The sequence below is a fragment of the Lampetra planeri genome, chromosome 19 (genome assembly GCF_965212315.1).
Source record: "Lampetra planeri chromosome 19, kcLamPlan1.2.h2, whole genome shotgun sequence".
NCBI lineage: Eukaryota > Metazoa > Chordata > Hyperoartia > Petromyzontiformes > Petromyzontidae > Lampetra > Lampetra planeri.
The window spans coordinates 7,246,926-7,267,674 of NC_136125.1; the positions used below are offsets into that span (position 1 = coordinate 7,246,926).

Consider the following 20,749-nt stretch of genomic DNA (forward strand, 5'->3'; position numbering starts at 1 on the left):
AAAGTAAATGGTATGATGACTGAAAGGGGGCAAGGATAAGCGTGTAGAAGTGCACGCTTGGAATTGCATTGAGAGACCGTCAAGGGAACATCACCCCCCACCACAGCGTGTGAGATAGCAACATTTTAGCACAGCGTGTGAGATAGCAACATTTTAGTGCATGGGTTGTAAATCTTAATGTGTGACTGATCCAGGTAATAACAATAATAACAATTACTTTTAGTGTCTTTCCAAGAAATCCATTGGCAGGCACTTGACTGAAAAAGATAAATAGCAGCCCTTGCGTTTGATCAATAACGATACATACGTACATACACGCGCGCACACTCTTTCATATGTAACAGCACGGTGACATGGCCAGACAAATGAGACTGATCACGCAGCTTTGTGCAACTCCCAAACCCGCTGGGCCGGGCTGCAAGGTGGTGGCACAGTTGTAAGGTTATCGAATCCATCTGTGTGGAAATTTGAGTTGTTACTCCAGTCGTATGCATGGTGGGTTTTCTCTGTGTACTCCGCTTTCTCTCCCACACGAAGCCAAACTCTCATCGATGGGATTGGCCAAGCATTCCCGTGTAACAGGACACCCCCTCAAAAAGAGTCTTGAAACTCAGTGAAGCTTTCATGGGTAAATTATTGTAATGTATTGTGCTGTGAAGGAAGGCCATTGCCCAAAACGTTGTCTTTTTTCTTTTAAAGCCTAGGTGATTTCAGTTGTTTCTTTAGTCGTGTAATGATGTGTTGACTCAGCGATTCATCCGTATTATTGTAGTCATGATACGTGCTTCGAATCGTTTGCATACAAATGTATTCAAATGAATGGATTCTTGAATCCAATTTTGACTGAATTGTTCATTGTATTGTGAGGGAGGCGAGTTGTGACGGGGCCTAGTAAAAACATCAGCCATCATCTATCCTCTGCAGGGGGAATAACCTCCCTAAATCGTTGCTATCTCTCACTGTCTTGCAATTGTAGTGCCATAGGTGGGCCACACTTACCAGCAGTGGTGGACAGGGCCCATCTGCAGGTACCTCGGACCCCCATGGGAGGGGCTGCTGGGGGCTCTAGGATCCTAGACAGCTAAGCCCTCGGCAGCCCCTCCCCTCTTGGGCTGGCACAGTGGCCCCTCCCCTGGGGGTCCGAGGTACCTGCAGATGGGCCCTGTCCACCACTGCTGGTAAGTGTGGCCCACCTATGGCACTACACAATGCAAAAATATTAACTAGCGGCTGCACAAGCTTAGGTCATTGCGGCATCTCTTTGGTAGACTTGCTCGTGGGCGTGATTGCTCCTTTGCTCACCACTGTCACAAGTCTCGACCACCGGCCAGCATTCCTTCTAGCGGCGCATCCTGTCCAAGCCCACTTAGGATATTATTTGTAAATCTCTGGTTATGATAAGCCCTGTGGCTAACCAAACGTACCGATTTTCCTTTAAAAAACATGATGGCCGACAAGGGCACGGTCGACAAGACAATCATGACTATGTTCCATGGGGGCAGGTGCAAATTTTTCCAAATTAACCCTTACCTCTGATCAGCGACGCCAACACGTGCCACGCTAAGTTGCAACAGTCTACCAATGAACCCTGTAACCTCGGCACTGCTCTTTGTCCAGTCCCGTTGTGTCCCCGGTGCATTTCCTTAATGGACGTTGCGATGGAATTGGCCCTGGGGGTTGAGGCCAAGCATTGATCGCCGGGGCACAGGAATTCACAGCCTCTCAGGTCGGTGGCAGCAGCCTCTTGGGTGCTTTGAGTCCTATGAGTTTCTCCTGCCAATCTTAGGATCATCAATACGTCTCTTTGGTTTGTCTATTGGAGCCGCTGGCATATTTTACACGGGAGTTCTCCCCAAGTCTTCACCGTCAATTTAGTTCTCACCTAGTTGGATAACTTGCACAGTCTCCGTAGGCTTCATGGAAGCCTGGAAAGCAGAGACGGCAGGCGGTCACTGCGTCCCATCGTGTCACATGGAGCGGGAGAAGGTGGAGTTCGTTAATTATCAGGGATGGTTTGTCAGTTGAGTGAAGGGCAAATGATGGTTAAGTTTTAATTTAAACAGAAGCCGTTAATGAGGTTCATTGCACATTGGTGTTATGTCAGTATGTAATAATTCATTGATCCATCGATTTGAAATAGCTATTTGTGCTCATGATACGTACGTCAAAACATGTTTGAGGATTGATTCTTTCTGATCAATGTATCGGTAGGTTGGTAGGTAATTGGAATCCTTGATTTTACGAGATAACAGCTGATTGAGAGCAAACTAGTAATTTTCAAGTGGGACATGGGCTACAAAAGAATATAGTAAACATTTAAATTATATATATCGCAGAGAACATTCAACAATAATTCACAGTAGATTACCAACACCCGATTCATTAGACCAAATAATAATGTACAGTAAAATTAAAGTCGATAAAAATCTTATTTGAGGTGGCATGGTGGTGCAGTTATTACCCGCACTGAACCTGGCTACCTGAGTTTGATTCCTGGCCATAGCTAACACCAGTGGCGGGAGTGATGTCTGAACCATTCCTGGTCCTTCACCCCCCCCCCCCCGCGCTACGGCAACCCTCATTTAACCAGCGTGGTGAAGGTGAAGTATGGTCAAACAACCCCCATGACTGACAGGACGTGGGGGAGGACTTCATTTCCGAAAGTGGATTGGCAAAGCAATTAATCCGTTCTTAATCCATTAAAAAAAAACCTGATTGGAGAGAAAAAAGAGAGATGCAGTGCTGCGGGGGTGTTTGTAATTCACTAAAATCCTGCAGCCACCAACAGAGTGCACTTCCTGGGCAGGGGAATACCGCTCATTGCAAACCTAATTAATGTATTTGCTCTCTCTTAGCTTTGGAAAGCCTCACCGAGTCTCAGAGACCCTCTCTCTCAGAAGAGCTCCTGCACACAATCGCCCTCCATTAGAGATTCACGCATGGTGGTGAAGGGAGGGAGGTGCCAAAGGGACACTTGCCACCACTGCCTCCACTGCCCTTCTTAGAAACGTTTAGAGAGCAGTTTGTTTATACCAGGGGTCGGCAACCTACGGCTCCGGAGCCGCATGCGGCTCTTTACGGGCTGCTTCTTGACGATATGTACGTATGTACAGTATGTACTCAGATGCATTGCGGCTCTTGAAATACTGAATTTTGTACCGAATTGGAAAGAAATGGCTCTTCTTGTTATTTTGGTTGCTGACCCCTGGTTTATACCATACAGGAGTACAGCGTTGGATTTCTGCCTTTCTTTTCAGTGCTTGTGCTACTGTGCAGTTCTCGGGTTGGGTTGTGTAGTTAGGTTGTATCGTGTGTGTCTTGAACACTCGCCTCTTTAAACTTGGCCTTTTACCCCATAGTTCTGGCCGTTTACCCAGCAGGTTCTATTTATTTCATGCTTTCCGTATTGGGACCTTACGGATGAAATGTCCCTTACAGATGTAAATTATTATCATTATTGTTTTTCGGCAAGATGCCCAATGTTTCGCTCCGCGTGCTGGGAGCTTCTTCAGGAATTGAATCAAGGCTGTTTTATGTCATCCAACATTTTTTTAAATTTTACATTAATTAAAAATGCTGAATAATTAAGACACCATTACATGCGTGCATTTTTTTTTAAGAATAGTTTCGTGTTATATTTCTAGAAAAAATACTTTAATTTGTGTGCAATCAATTTTGTTGACCACAATTATTTGTATTACTGGTTCTTCTTGTAAAGTCACGTAGAAGGGAAATAATAAAATAATAAAAGTAAACCAATTAAATTATCACGACGTTTCAATTGCAACACAAGCAATCATCACAATTTAATTGTCTTTTATTATTTTATTATTTCCTTTCTACGTGACTTTACCGAAAGAACCAAGAATATGAATCCCTGCAGTTGCGAAAGCTTTAAATTTAAAGATGCCCAATGTTTCGTGCTGGGAGCTTCTTCAGGAATTGAATCAAGGCTGTTTTATGTCATCCAACATTTTTTAAATTTACATTAATTAAAAATGCTGAATAATTAAGACACCATTACATTCGTGCATTTCTTTTTAAGAATAATTTCGTGTTGTATTTCTACCAAAAATACTTTCATTTGTGTGCAATCAATTTTGTTAACCACAATTATTTGTATTCTTGGTTCTTTTGGTAAAGTCACGTAGAAGGGAAATAATAAAATAATAAAATTTTTACAATAAAATTATCACGACGTTTCGATTGCAACACAAGCACTCATCATCAGAATTGAATTGTCTTATTTTTATTATTTTATTATTTTCCTTCTACGTGACTTTACCGAAAGAACCAAGAATATGAATCCCTGCAGTCACGAAAGCTTTAAATCACAATTATTTACCCAATTTTTGTCGATAATTATTGCTTTCCCTTTGACAGGAAAGAATATATTTACAAGCCCTTGGTCCGTTCACTGTTGGGTGAAGGCGTGTACCCCTCTTTGTGTCAATCACGGGGGTTTGTTTGACTCTGCAGTGTGCTTCACCATGCCCGCTCACTCAGTTTGGATTGCTGAAGGTTGAGAGCGTGCAATTACAGTACAACAATGGATTTCGCTGCCCTGGGTCTCCACTGCCCATCACTATTAGGACAATTTTGAAATTGAACGTGTCACTGTATATCATTCCGACGGCCTTAGTTTGATTCCTGGCCGCTCATTGACGCAATTATATGGTATACACGAGGTCGTGGGTTTGATCCCAACCTTGACGCCTGTATATTTAGAGTTTGCATGTTCTCCCTGTGGTTACGTGGATTTTTCTCCGGGTCCTCCGGTTTTTTCCCTCCACATTTAGAAATGTCCTTTGAGAGTATTTGTTTGCGTTAAATTTCCACATGATAGCCCAACTTAGTTGAACTATCATTTGTGGCCAGGTTGCTCCTGAAAAAGAGCTATATAGCTCAGTGGGCCTTACCTGGTAAAATAAAAAATAAATTTGTTTAGATTATCTGAAGCGGTCCTGGGCCTCCCATCGGTCAATTCAGCCACAAATGAGCACATGATGTGGTGTGTTATTAGTATTATTACCAGGAAAGTCTCATGAGGATAGGGTTACCAACCATTAATTGACTCGGAGATTGCTATGTATAATCCCAATTGCATAATTTGCGATACATTTTTAGGCCATGACGCCAGAACACAACCGTCTATTTGGCAATGACATCACGGGATCTTTAATGTCCCCTGCGAAGCGGACTGCGGATACGGTATTTGGATGGTTGATAAGCACCGCGGTATTAACCGGTGTTGTATTCGAACACTACCACCAGGCTGTGGCGCCGTCCAACTTCAGCACTGGGGAGACAGAGGCAGCCTGGCGCGGTGCTGACGCATGCCCATGGTCACAAACACACGAAGTTTCGCTTGAAAATGTGTCAAGACAAGGTCCAGGAAGTTAGAGTCAAATCCAGGAAGTCAGAATAACTGTGCCACCTGACCCGGTTTCTTTAATATTTTTGATTCCGTCATAGCAATAACCAATCAAACTCATATTTTACCCTCCACAAATTTATCTTAACTTTCTTCCAACTTACCGTCACCCCTCTGCGCGCGCGTGTGCAGGCCGACGGCACGGATGGCGCCCTGCCGCCGCCCGAAATCAAGCTGCACAGCAACCCGTCGGCCTTCAACGTGTACGCCAGCGTGCGCCAGTGCGTGCTTGAGCGGCGCTGGCGGGCCGGCTGGCCCGCGGGCTCCCTCGGCTCGGGCGGCGCCATGGGTTCCCTGCTGCCCGGCGGCGCCGCGGGTCGCGCGGGAGGCGCGCTGGCCGGCGGAGCTGCGGGGGCGGCCGTCGGGGTGCAGGCGTCGCTGTCGGCGGCGCAGCTGACGGGAGCCGGGGGGCTGGCCGCGTTTGGCGGCGACTCGGAGAGCGAGGAGGAGGACGAGGAGGCCCGCGAGCCGCCCACGAAATTACCCAAGGTCAGAATCAGAATATCTGTTTAGACTGGAGCAGTGTTTTTTGACAGATGTCCTTAAGGGGCAGATCAGAACGTTCCACAGTTAATACAACGTGGATGTAACTACGTAACTTTACCGAAAGAACCAAAGAGCAAGGATGTATATAGTATCTACATCTTCATGCGACTGTACAGAAACTGGCTTTATTTCACAGGTAATGTGTTCTGATTCTAATTTCCAGAAGCTTTTAGTGGTGGTCTGTTTTTCACATCTTAAAGGATTTATTTTTAGCTGTGTATAATTCTGTTCCAATGATGCTCCTAGCATCCTGTCATGAGACTAATTTATAAAAGGAGCCCTCACAGTGTGCAGTGGAACAAAAGCTCGTGTTGAAGCAACCTCCGAAGACGCTTTGTGATGTCACATTCCTGGGCTGTTCTCGAACACTTGTACACGGGCTACGCACCGCTCAGCGTGATGTGCGATGTTTTGGTCTATGTGCTGGGAGCATCTGCAGGAGCGGTGGTAATTTTTTTGCTCACGGCAGCCCCCCCCTCCACCATGCTGTAGACTCCCTATAACCCCTGTTCAATTCCAGGCTCCAGAGCTTCCTCTGTGCCTATTTGGCTGATTTGCCTCTCTATCTCCTTGTAAAATAACTATGCCCACATTTCTTTGCAACTTCTTTGAGAAGCGCTTGCGTTCAGACGCTGTACAAGCTCGCGTTGTAATTGTATTGAGCTCCATTTAGAAATTACCCGTCGCTTTCCTTTGCTGGCAACGGCACAGTGCGATTTGTTATTTATAAGGCACCTAATTGCGACCGCGAATGAAGATACCGTGTGCATGTGCGGGCCGTCGGCTAAAGCGATGAGTTGGGTACTTGTCAGCATAAAAAAAACTTTCCTTTTCTAAAAATCTGTTTTCTTTATGGCCTCAGAAGCTGCATTAAACTAATGTATTATTAATCCTACAATTTCCACCATCCCTCATCATCATCATCATCCTTTTATTATTGATTATGATGTCATTACCGTAATGGGTCTTAATTGTTACTTTTGCAATTACTGTTCATTTAAGGTTATTAGTTTTGTTCTCATTTCTATATGATATTACTATCATGCATGTAATAATACGCCGTAACCTTGAATGTTATGACCGACGTTATAATTCAGCCATGACCGTTCCACTGCTGGATATCACCGCCGTGGTTCAAATGCAACGTGGAGGCTCGTTACTCTGTTCATGATTGTTGGTGGCTGTTCCCTTGAATTTAACTCATCGATTCCTTCACCGGCTGTTTCGTCTCATCCGATCCATATTGAGTCGGACCATCACACTGTAGGTCACAACAACAGTCACTCACCCACCCATTGACCCATTCACTCACCCACCCATTGACCCATTCACTCACCCACCCACTGACCCATTCACTCACCCACCCACTGACCCACTCACCGACTCATCCACTCAATTGCTCACCCACTCACCCACACTGCTGGTCACAACACCTCAATTTATGCAACTTCTCTTGCATTGCTACACTTTGGCATTCCCTCCCATCGCCTTTTCTCCCAATCTCTTATAATCACCTTACTCACTTCAACAAACGTGTTAACCTTTTTCTATTACAACTGTGATAGTGCTGTTTGTTGCTGGTCACTTGAAATTTTGCCCAACTATACGAAAAAAAATTACCATCATCATTGTTGCGGTTATCACATCATCATCTGCAGTTTCACCATTATCTTCTTAATAATTTGTTTTTTGTTCATTGCTTTCAAAAATCAATGCCAAATGATTAATAAGTCATGTTGCTAGTATTGTCATCGTTATTGTCACCATTGTTAGCTTCTTTGTCATCATACTCGCTAATGTAATTTGCTTGATCATCATCAGTAACCTCATCATTATAATAACATGGTTTTGGTTATCATCAGTCACCATCATTAGGATTAACATGGTTTTTATTATTATTATCAATCACCATCATCAAGATAATGAACTTGGTTTCGATCATCATCAAATCACCATCAATTCACACGGTTCGATCATTAAAATCAATCGCTAACAGTCTTCAGTTGCCTTTCATTACATTACAACGCCTTTAATAACAGTGATGATGATGATGATAATAATAATCGTTGTGCGTGCCGAATGCTGAATAATGAATGACGATGGTGGTATTGTAGACGGTGTGTCTGCCGACTAATTCATGCTAACAATGGCCGGCTGCTCAGTAATGGAGGCTCACCCCGGCACGCATGCTGCTGGCAATCGGCAGTGAAGAGTGCCGCGCATAAATCATTTGGCTGCCAGTCGAGGCTCGCTATTACACGGCTTTGCCATTCATAGTGGAGGGGAGGGGGGGTTGCAATCTTTCGAGCTGCCTCCTGCCACATTGCTACAAAGTGCCTCCCTTGTCCCACCGCTCTGGTGTGAAACAGCAATAGTAAATACCCTCCCGTTTATTCGGGAAATCCTCACCGGGTCTCGGGACTCTTTATTTGTTTCAGGAGGGTCCTCTGCTACATGGAGTTATTTGGCCATTTCATTTTTTTTTTAAATAAGCATTTGGCTTTGCGTGGGAGGAAAGCGTAGTACCCTGAGGGAAACCCACCACGCATTTGAGGGGATAGCACTCGCATCTCTGCACAGATGGAATCAGAGGCAGGGGGTCGGCAGCACAGATGATTGAGGGAAGGGAGTTCCAAACTGAACAAATGAAGTTGATACTCTTTGGTTTTTTCAGTAAAGTCACGTAGGTTAAAAGAAAACAAATAAATTAAATCACGACGTTTCGGAGGCAACACAAGCTTCTGTCTTCTTGTGTTGCCTCCGAAACGTCGTGATTTAATTTATTTGTTTTCTTTTAACCTACGTGACTTTACCGAAAAAACCAAAGAGTATGAATCCTTGCAGTCACGAAAGCTTCAAATCTAAAATGAAGTTGACTTCATGCGCCGACCTCCCAGTTTGACTGGGGTCTTAAACAGAAATCTCATCCTTTCCCTTATAAAGGAAGCCAGCGATCAGATTTGCATGTGCATAATAAGATTTTAAAAAATGTAACGAAATAATCAAAGCTGCAGTTTTTTTTGCTAATTTATTTTTAACGACACGCAGTTCTCTTGAGTTTTTTTTCTGTTTGGGACGTCTGTCGGGCCTTCTGCTGCCCTGCGAGCCTGCAGCTTTTGCCGTGCCGAGTGACGTGACCAGAGGGGACAACCGTCATCCCCCGCACAACATTGTGTCCAGTTCCTTTCAGCTTCCACGCCGCCCCAGCACCCTGTTCTCCACACGTCCTACCATACTTAACCCACTGGTTGGTTGGTAGAGCCAGTCTCACATTGCCTAGATTGCTGCACAATGAATCTGGCAACCCACAGGTCAAATGCCAATCATGGGTAATATTAGTGGTGAGTGATATCTGAACTGGTCTTGCCCCCCTCTGCCCCAACCCCACAGCCCCGGCTACCTACCTCACCGAGCCGCGCTGACCAGCATGCTGAAGTATGGTCAAACATCCCCCGTGACCGACACAGCATGGGGAGGGCTTTGCCCAGCAGTGGACTGTGAATTGAAATTTCGAACCCGCTGGCCATCGCTCACGCAACTGCCGTCTGCGTCCTCCACTTCCCTGTGTGTGCCCCCCACGTCCCCCCAGATTGTCGGCATGGGCCTGTGCGGCGTGTTTGAGCTGATCCGCGAGACGAGACGGAGCCACCCGGCGGTGTGTGCACGCAGCCTGCAGGCGCTGCTCGACGTGCTGCAGGGACAGCTGCCCGAGGGCCTGCAGAGTGAGCCCAGCGACATTCTGGGTGAGTGGGTGCCAGGTGTGGGGGTATGCGTGTGGGGGCGGTGTACGTTTTTGGGGTGTGCGTGTGGGGGCAGGTGTCGGGGGGGGGGAGCGTGGTGGTTCACACACTGCGCCACGAAACCTGGCGAACCGAATTCGATTCCCACACGTGGTTAATATAGCTGATGAAAATCTGAAACGGTTCTGGGCCTCCCCTAATTTGGCTGTGCCTGAAATGAGTACCTGGTGCCCTGTGTAAACATTACCACTGGGGAGACAAAGGTGGCAGGGTGTGTGTGCAATGTGCTGTGCCGATATAGGTGCTTGCTAACAGGAATTGCCCCAACAGTCTGTTAAAATCAAAGCAAGGGGTTATTTTATTGGGATCTGCATGTGTGGATAGGTGTGTGTGGATAGGCATGTGATGGTTAACCCCACACCACGCCCTGCGATTCATTATCGTGAATCACAGGGGGATGGTGTCAGGATTCAGTCACAATTCCACTCAATAATCAGTTATTTATAACATCATTCTTTTTCCCAATTTTATGCCAGCTTTGATATCGACGTCGTGTCACGAGGTGAAGGACTGGCCATTCCAACCTCTCACATCACTCTCATGTCAGGATTCAAGGTCACGATTTGATTATTCATAACCTACAGCATGGCAGTGACCAGTGGCAGCAGTCAGATAAATCTTGAGTGTGGCACAGATTTACAAAAAACAATGTTGCTCACTGTCACTCCTTCGTTTACCCAGCGAACCCTCACTGAGTCTCGTGGCTCTCTTAGGAGGGTCTTGCCAAATGTTTGCAGTCAGGGCAACGATTACAATCTGCAATCCCAATTGAGCTATTTGCGGGTAAATTTTGCAAATTTGGACCGTGACTCCAGCGTGTCCAGTGGTCTATTGTCGCGAACTATTTCACGGGATCTTTAACTGTCCACTGGGAAGTGGGCGGCTGGCTCTATTTTACAGGTCATACTCACCGTGCTAACGCTGCCCCTAATCTGGGGTTGAGATAGGAAGTTGGAAGATTAAAAAGGAAACCTGGGATCTGAGAGAACCCACACATAATAGGGGATAATCAGCAATAGCCATGATCTATCCACTGTTGCATGAAGGCCCTCCCCAAATCGTTGCCATCTCTCAGGGTCTCGTGATGCAACAATCCACTTAGCTTCCTGCACATGAACCAATCTTATTGCCCCGTATATGATGGCTTATAATTTTTCAAGATAGAGTGGAGTACAGCCTCCTAGCTGTACTGACGTATCTTTGCCACCTCGTAGCCAGGTGGAATCGGAGTTTCACGGCACATTATGGCCACAAGCTCCAATGTGAAAAGCATTGGGTTACCAGGTTATGCATGTAGTGGTGCATCGATCCTAACACTCACGGTATGTGAATCAGAGCATGCAATTAAGAGTAGTCTATTTATATTTTATGCGAATTTTATTAAGTTATTTTCTGATATTTAATTGCATCTAATGGATCAACTAAGATTGCAATTGCCACAGGAATAACGATAAATTATGAAGGTGAGACAAAAAGAGAATCTATGCTTGAATCGAAATCGCAACCCTGAATTGCGACAATGAATCTCAAGCGTTGCATCGGTGAATTGTTACACGTCTAATTACAGGTGTGCAGTGGAGCGTTGGTGCAGTAGTGAGAAAAATAAGGCTATGAAACCACCAACCCTACTCCAACTCCTTGCCATGGCAAACATTAGTGGCGAGTGACATCTGAACTGGTCTTGGTTCCCCTTCACCAATATGCACTGACCAGCTTGCTGAAGTATGGTCAGACGTCCCCCACGATCGACATGGCGTGGGTATGGCCTCGTGGATTGTGCCAACACAACTGGCTGTATACACACACACCCCCGTGGCCCATTGTAGGCCCCCGAGGTCAACGGTAGAATTCGTACATCGCCACAGCGGGACGTCTTTGATCTGTCATTTTGACTCAACCATTACAGAGCGTGACTGTCGCATCACACCTCCCAACGCCTCTCATCTACTCCCACCATCTCCTACGGCTACTGTCAGCTGCTCTTATGGGGAGTGGGGGGGCGGGTCGGTCGGTAGGGGGGGTGGTCAGGTGGTAGGGGGTGGGGTAAGAGGGAAGGAACGAGTATGCGGAGGCGCGCACGCCCTGAATGTTGAACAGTGGTGATGTCACTGCTGCTCAGCTGGTTCTGGAAAATGATGTCGGTAGCAGGCGGCAGCCGTGCCATGATGGATTCTTGCATCGTTCAGCGTTAACCCCTTCTGCTCTTTCTGCCTCTCAGAGACTGTTATTTTTGTAGCATACGCCAAAAAGGGAATCGATTTAAGATTAAAACACGGTATTGCCTTGACAGAATTAGGTGATGGCTAATTCAAATACACGTACAATTAGCGATTGAAATGGCTGTACTGTATAAGCATACATTACAAAAAATAGTATTTTTCTTTGTCACTGCCTTCCTCAACATCATCTGTGAAATATCCACTGCTGCATTAAGGCCCTCCACAAAATGTCACGGCCTCACTATCTAGCTTTTGCTGCACAAACTGATTTTATTGCTCCATCTCCAAGGGAGATGAACCATCGGACATGTGTGCCTCTTGGCTGCCATTGCATCGTTAGTCTCAACCACCAGCGAAATGTCGTAATGTTGCTAGCAACAATGCCGTTATCGCCTGTGTGGCCTGTTTCGCTCGCGTAGTGGTGACACAGACCACCTCTTGCAGAACCAAATTCAACAAATCGCACAAAAACTGCCCTACCCAAGGGTGTTTAGGTCGCCATCTCCTGGGTGTGGCAGTACAGCGATTGGATTGATTTTCATCGCTATTCTCGCCGTACGTTGGATGTTTGCTGTCTGTGCGGGAGTGGTACCCGCCTCGCTCTCGTGGGAATTTTCCTCCCGGGTGCTTCCATTTTGTTCCCACGTGTGGAGATGTGGAGATGGGTGAATGTTCCAATATTGCACCACAGAGCAGCTTGGCCAATTGTTTGCTCCGGTTCCAGCTGCCTTCACTGCCTGTGTGTTTTCCTGTGCCTCCTTGCAGAAACTGAGATGCAATTAATTCAAGTGACCACTGGTCCATACTCTAGGGGGCAGCACTTTCCCACCTGTCTTGCAACATGAGAGTAATGTCCTTTGCATGACAGACTGATACTTTTCATTCTCAGAGCTGGAATTTAGCCAAATTTAGTGGAGAACCATATTTTAATTATAAGTTTTTTTTAATGCGGTTATTGATGGCCCTGGCTGAGACCATAAACTCCACTACACTTGCTATCACGGTTTAATAACTACTCAGTTGACGTGAGCCTATGGGTATGAATTTGAGCCGATGGGTCTCTTTGTACTTCATTGGTGGCCTGGGCTGAGACCATCAACTCGTTATACAGTGGTACCTCGGTATACGTCGTTAATTCGTTCCAGAAGGTAGGAGGACTTAGACCGAAAATGACGTATACCAAACGAATTTTTCCCATAACAAATAAAGGGAAATAATCCGTTCCAGAGTATAAGAAATTATATTTTATACGGCATATTATACATTAATGGGGTTGTATAAAATAATTTAGACACTACTTATTACTAAAATGCATACATAAATTAAAATAAATGCATAAATAAATTGAAATAAAAATGAAATGTAACATCACTTTACCTTGCTGAGAGGAGTTGATAGCCTACGTGGATGGTGGTGAGGAAGGGGAGGAGGAGGACATGCTTTTTTTTGGAAGGAGAGTCCCCTTCCATTAAAACTACTGCACAGGCAGACTGAGGAGCGGCGCTTTGTTTCAGTCGTGAACGGGGTATACGCGGGTACGCGGTGACTCATCCCGACCCATACAAGTTCTAGCAAGCGCGTCGTATCCCAAGCAAGACGTCGTATCCCAAGACATTTTTTTCTCGTCAAAACACGACGTATACCAAATTCGACGTATTCCAAAGCGGTCGTATACCGAGGTATGACTGTATTTGAGGAACCCGCTTTAATCGAACCCCATGATCAGAGCGGTGCTGGTGGCTCTCAATGTCTTTGTCCTCTGAGCAACCTCGCCACCACCTCGAGTTTGGCACGCCCCTCTCTCAACAACGCTTGTCGGTCATGCAGAGGCTCTGTTCGCGCTGCTTCTGGACCTGACGACGAGAAACGGGCCCGGCTCGTCGTCCGCGTCGACGCGTGCAAACGGCGGGGTCGAGGCGAGCACCGGAGGAGGAGGTTCATCTTCCACCGCCATCGGCTCTTCTTCCTCGGCGGGCGCGAACAGCGACAGCATCACGTCGCTGGCGTGCGCATGCCTCTTCAGCCTTGTCGTGGCGTGGGGCGATACGGGCAAGATCCTGCGCGCCGTCTCGGCCATCCTCTCCCGCAACAGCAGCCTGTCATCGCAAATCATACAGGTGCGCTCACGCCTGGAGGATTGTCCGTCACTGCACGTTATTGAGATCCATGCTGTTTTTATGCCGGTGGGCAGTTAGGCAACCTCGGGGTCACGTGATCAAATCACCTGCAATGCACCTGATCTGGTTAGTCGGCCTCCGTGTTTGTCTCTGTTTCTTTGTTTCTCACGTGGTCCCTGTGTCGCCCTGTGTGTGCTTCCATGTGTCTCTCTGTGTCTTTATGTGCATGGCTGTGCGTGTGTTTGTCTCCTTGCAGTAGTGTAGCGGTTCATGCACTGCACTACGAACCCGGCGACCCAAATTCGATTCCCACTCAACGGCCAACACCAGTGCTGTATATCTTAATTGGTCATAGGCCTCCCCTACGTCGACTTGTCCTCAAATGAGTATCTGGTGCAATGTGTAAACATCGCTACTGGGGAGACTAAGGCAGCAGGGCGTGATGCTAGCCACCCACCCCCTTCGTATGCTGTACAGCCTTCATAGCTACTGCTACTCACGAACAGCACTTGCCCCAACAGTCTGTTCAAAGGTTATACGGAGGATCTTTGCTTGTCTCCATGCCTGCCAATTTGTCTGCCTCCTACTGCTCCTCTGTCTGTCTCTCAAAGTCGATCCAAACGTTCGAGTAAGCCACGCTTCTTTGCGCAGTTGTCAAATTTTCCATGCAACTTCCTTCGCTAGCACCCGTGTTTCTCATCCACGCGTCCTAGCCGGTGACACGCACTCTCCTCCTTGTGTCGTCCGAAGGTGCCGGCCATCCTGAGCGCGCTGCAGCGGTCCGTGCAGGCCGCCCTGGTGGGGCGAGCGCAGCTGCAGGACTGGTGCAGCGGGGGGCGTGCGGCGGCGCGCGCTGGTGCAGCGCTGGATCCTACGGGAGGTGTCCACGGAGCCTGCAGAGCGGTGCCTCATGCAGAGCGACGGCGCCTACCTCTACGTGCTCACTAGCAAGGGCCTCTACAAGGTCGGCTCCGGCTACGGCGGCACCGTGCGGGTAAGTTGTTCATTTGTTTGCGCGCTCGGTCTTTTGTTCGCTTGTTCGTCCGTTTGTTATACTCGTCAGTGGAAGGCACCACACGTCGCACCGCCGCTTCCTTCTGTATGTATGTGCGGTCTGTTTAACTTCTTTCACACCGTATGTAGCCCGGCCGTGATAATCGGAGGTGCCGGGGAAGCACAACAAATTAAACACAAAAGGCAGTTCTGCTCGATGCCGCAGATGTTGCAGAGTTTTGACACCTGACCCTTGAGGATTGTTCTTACAGCCTCCTCATCGTCCCCACCGTTTGGTTTTAGGTCCGAACATTGTTGCACAATTGGCATGTCCTTCAAAGGCCACTCTTACGGTCTCGTCACGTCAGCAACATATTTGGTGGTCTGGCTAAGACTCAACAATTCACTTCGCTTGAGAAGCCCAGTTTGAATATGGGCAGTTGAAACCTAGGATTTAAATCCAGGATCTCGGCGGTCCCGGCTCAATTTCCAGTTACCAGATGCTGAACTTTTGACCTTGTATGCCTCGTGTTGTCCGTTGCTTTGCCATAGGGCCACGTGTACCACTGCAATCTGTCCATTCGCAACCGGAAGGATCGCAAGGCGTGGCTGGGACACATACAGGTACCTACAGACGTGAATATAAACATACGGATGTGAATGCACATGTGGTGCATAATCGCACACGCTCGGACATGAACACGCATGGCTGATGCTGCATGAAGATCAAAATGATGTCTCTGACCTGCCTATGTCCTTAAATGTACATATTCCTCTTTATTTCTCTCAAATTCATTCCAAGTGTACCCCTTTGCATGCTATTTGAACACTTTAAATTTTCTTTGTTAACGCCCAGATGTTTTGATGCATTCACCCTCATAACAGGTAAAATGCATAAAAATATATTAAATATATCCGACTATAACCACGCGTCGGAAAACGTTGCAGAGTCGATGCACATGGATGATTTTTCTTCCTCGTCCTTTTCTTTTCCCGGGGCTGGCTTTGTCTTTGCAGGGGCGGCTGCTGTACCAAGACTGCGCCACCTCGGGACAGCCGGGCACCGCCGTGAGCATCCACGCGGAGACGCTGGAGCATGGCCCAGCCGTGAGCCTGCCCGGTGAGCGACGCGGTTTCAACAAAACGTCGCCCTTTTTACACGCGTTTTATTTTCTCACTCTGTCTGTTGTTGTATCCTCAAATCTTGTAACTCAAATTTTTATCCACTTCCCAATGTGGTATCGACTGCAAACTTGGTATACTTGTGGCATAGTGATGCCATTACTATATTCTATCATTAAAAAGAAAAAATAAATATTTTTAAACGTTCTTTTTTATATGTTATGTTTCGGCTTGGGTCTAATTGTCCACGCTCAACTAACGTTGGCTGTAAATCACCACGGTCCCTTACGTTATGGCAAGCTGCGGGGCCACTTCCTGGAGTCGTGGAGTTCTTCCATTACTAGCTCGAGAATGGTCCACAGAAGTGTATATATGTGTAGAGGTGTAATTGTGTAGATGTATGGGCACGGATGGGTAACAAACACAAGGGGCGTGGTTAGGGCCGTACACAGAGGAGGTGCTCACACCGACGTCCGCACCTGCATCCCCCACGGGCCCCTCCCAGGGGCCGAGTGCTATAAAAGGTGGTGAGCCGGAGGGCTCGAGGTCGAGTGTTAGCTTTAACCAGCGAAGAGTGAAGACCAGCTAGAATAGGCCCCGGAGCTCCCCTGGCTCGCTGTCCTTGTCAGGGCCGACCAGGGCAAGCCGGTGGCGTGGCCCCGAGAGCCCAGACTGACGTTCTTATAAGAGCCGGTCTGGAGACTCAGGGTGCCGGGATCCCAGCTTGACCAGGGCTGGGATAAGTAGCCTCCCCTAGCTCCGTAGTGGAGGACTCGGGCGTAGGTTAGCGGGGTTAGACGTTGTGTCTCCCTGTTAGACGAGTGAAGGGGACGATACCCCTTCAAGTGCTGTGTGTACCCGTTACTGTACACAAGTTGGTATTAATAAATAAGTGTGCCTCCGACCCCGTCGTCCAAGCCTCTTGCAACTTACTACATATGTATGTATGTTGAACTTCTTTCTTACCGTACGTAGCCAACCATGCTAATCAAAGGTGCAAAGTGGATGGTAAAATATAGCTTGAGTAACATAGCCAGGCACGATGGGGGGTGCCCTTGTAATCCAGCGCTTTGGAGGTGAGGGTTTTGTAGCTGGTGGAGATTTGTGACACTTCCCACTAACCGCCACATGGGCTGCGAGGTAGGCCGGAAGATGGCAAAACAGCAAGCGAGATCGTGAACTCATCTGTGCAGACTTTTGAGTGCTATCCCCCCGTGCATGTTAGGCAGGGGGGGGGGGGCATAACACTCAATCCCTGTACAGATTGAAATGAACCAGCTTGCTGTACTGCCATACTATGGCAAGCCAGAAGATGACGATCTCGACGCCCACGGGCAAGGTGCTGGATTACAGACGTCTCCGTGATCTCTGCGTGTAACTCCCCTTCTCCTATGCGTGCAGGCCGCAGCGTGGATGGAGAGAGCATTCTGTTTACAGATGGGGAGCACGTGAACCAAATCGCGGCCTCCAAAGATGTAAGTGAAGTTGCGACGCTTAAAAATAAACTCACTAGTGCAAGAGAATTCACGTTGAGAGAAATCGCGCTGAGATTGCTCTCTCAGTGCGAGAGGTTATGATTATTTGCGGAGTGGTTGTGTTGTGTTTACAGTGCTGCGCTACACACACAGCGACCCGAGTTCGATTTCTTCTCACAGCGAACCGATATTTGAAACGGTCCTGTGCCTCCCCTGAGTTGGGTTAGCCTTGAAATGAGTACCTGGTGCTGTGTGTAAACATCGACACCACCCCCCCACCCCCCACCCCCCCCCCGTGTGCTGTGTTCGCTTTCGTAGGTGCTCGCTAACAGCACTTGCCCCAACAGTCTGTTAAGCTGTAGGGGGTATTTTTGTCTTGTCTTTGATGTTAGTGGGCGGCTCAGCGATGAGTGTGTTGTCGGCATGTCGCGGTGAATAGATACATATTACCTGCTTTGACATGCGGATCAGACACATGCACATTTGACAACCAAATTATGATGTTCATTGTTTTTTTTCCCCAGGACACAATGATAATACTAAATGATTTTCCGATTTAAAATTTCTAACGGACACACATTTCATTTACTCTTAGAGAGAGAGAGGTAATGGTTCAGGTAGGGAACCAGAACCAATAATTGTCCAAGTTCTCTCGTTCTATACTTGGGATGTATGACCAACTCCATCAGCAAGTGTTTATATGTGCCTCGCCAAGTCTTAAGATCCTCATTCAGAGGCAGGTCCTGCATTGGGATATTTGGCCATTTATGATTGTTGGCTAGTTTGGAAGGAACCAGAGCACACAGAAAATCCACCATTTATAACAAGTGGACAACATTCACATTAATGGACATATAGATTCAGTGCTTTACAGTACTTGTATCTCTTGGGCCTACAACACCTGTTATTCCGCTCATCTTTCAAGATTGGGTGCTTGCTGCAGGGTCGTTTGGTTGTCTAATTAATAATGCGCACATTCATTATCCTCCCCGTGGCGTCATTCCCAAGAATATTCGGAGTGGTGTGATTCTGTGACCTTCCGAGAATTATTTTTGAACAAAGTCCGCGGGGACTGGATTAGACAATGTGACACTTTGGCTCCTTCATTTTGGTGGTTGACACCGCAAATGAGGTGTCACATCCCGGTGGCATGACCCAGCAGAAACCCCCAAAAAATACACCCGGGAGAAGTTGATTTTAAATTAAAAACGGTGAATAAATGTGAATCGCTCTACCGGCGACGCGTAATCAGGCAGAATGTCACCCACAATTTACGAGTGTCATTTTATTTGGGGTGGTTGTGTTGGATGGCGCCACAGTGAAGCTATTTGGCCATGTCTGACTTTAACACCCGGCACAGCAGCTGACCTTCATACCCATCGGGAAATAGTCTCATTCATTGATTCACAGATTGCATTTCAATCGTTTCGCTCACAAACTAACGCATCATGTGTTGTGGTGCGTACGACTCAATTGTTTGTGACTGGTAACGACGAATCGAGCTGAGAGTGGTGGCACACAACTCACCAAGAGCTTTGTGGAGGCGCAAATGTCGCGAAACTCCATTCCCATCGTGGGCGTCGAGGAATTCCCGTACCCTGGCTCTGCCAGGAAAATTCAGGACAGCAAAATTGTACTTTCTACCCATTCCGTCTGTATGGGGTAGAGTGTCGCCCCCTCGCACGCTTGGCTTTTCTCCGGGTGCTCCAGTTTACTCCCACATGTAAACGCTCATTATTGGCCGATATTACCTTAATATGTAGGGGATCGCAGAGTTTGGGCAATCATTGGTGCCAATTTATAAGGCGCAATTCATCCAGGGATCTCGGTGCGCCATGCACAATGTTAGGACATATAAATACAGTAAAACCTTGGATTGTGAGTAACTTGGTCTGCGAGTGTTTTGCAAGACGAGCAAATTTTTTAAATAAATATTAATTTGATAAACGAGCGAGGTCTTGCAATACGAGTAATACGTGTATACGCTTTGTCTGCCGAGCATCACGTGATCACAACTGATATATGAGTGCTTTGGATTACAAACACGTTTCCGGAACGAATTATGCTCGCAATCCAAGGTTTTACTGTACAACAAAGTTCAGAGTCTACTGTTCATACATGGGAAGCGTAGGACGGACGAAAGAGAGGTGAGTCTTTAGAGAAGACCTAAACATGGCAAGTGACATCACCTGTCTAACCACTGGTGAGAGTGCATTCCATAGTCTTTGGGCAGCACATGCAAACGCTCAGTCACCCCAGGTGCAGAGTCGAGTTCTCGGCACATGGAGCAGATATAAATCAGCAGATCAGAGAGGCCGTGACGGTACATGCAGGTGTATCAGTTGTTAAATATACCAAAACAAAGTTGTCTCGTTTTAGCCTTACAGGTGGGAAGTTCCGCTCGCGCGCACCTATTGGCGCCGGCACGGAAAGTATAATTGAGGACCTGCTCCCATCCCCACCCCTCAGGACGGGTTCGTGGTGCGAGCGCTGTCCGTTGGCTCGGAGCCACCCCCACAGCAGGAGCTGCAGCTGAAGCTGGCGCGCAAGTGCCTGCACGCATGCGGCCTCTCGCTGCTCGACATGGAGAAGGACCTGCACATCATCAGTAAGGCGCACGCGGGAAGCCACTCGCGCTCACTCCTGTTTCTCTCTTCTTCCCTCACTGGCGCCGTGCCCCCTATCAACAAACAATGTCAGTTGGCGCAAACCAAGTTGCACGCAGTCATTGTTGTATCTCGAGTGCCACGGTGGTGAGATGTTCACTACCTCGCCTGGTATGCAGGAGGTCGCGGGTTCGATTCCAACCCTGACGCCTGTATATTTGGAGTTTGCATGTTCTTCCTGTGGTTGCGTGGATTTTTCTCAGGGTCCTCCGCTTTTTCCCTCCAGATTTAGAAACGTGCGTTTCCAGTATTCGAATGCTATAAATTTCCACATGATAAGCCACTTTGTTGAGCTATCATTTGTGGCCAGGTCGCTGAAAAATAGCTACATAGCTGAGTGGGCATTACCTGGTTAAAAAAAAATAGTTTATTATAGT

General features: G+C 47.4%; 1 protein-coding gene across 1 annotated transcript in view; it reads left to right on the plus strand.

The window, feature by feature from the left end:
• The window catches only part of MYCBP2 (MYC binding protein 2), a 124,823-nt gene that overhangs the window by 18,713 nt on the left and 85,361 nt on the right, over positions 1-20,749 (plus strand). The window contains 9 exon segments of the mRNA XM_078602847.1: positions 5,567-5,923; positions 9,570-9,723; positions 13,827-14,116; positions 14,867-14,947; positions 14,949-15,110; positions 15,662-15,733; positions 16,127-16,229; positions 17,633-17,706; positions 20,176-20,314. Of these exon segments, the coding sequence (XP_078458973.1) occupies positions 5,567-5,923; positions 9,570-9,723; positions 13,827-14,116; positions 14,867-14,947; positions 14,949-15,110; positions 15,662-15,733; positions 16,127-16,229; positions 17,633-17,706; positions 20,176-20,314 (1,432 nt within the window).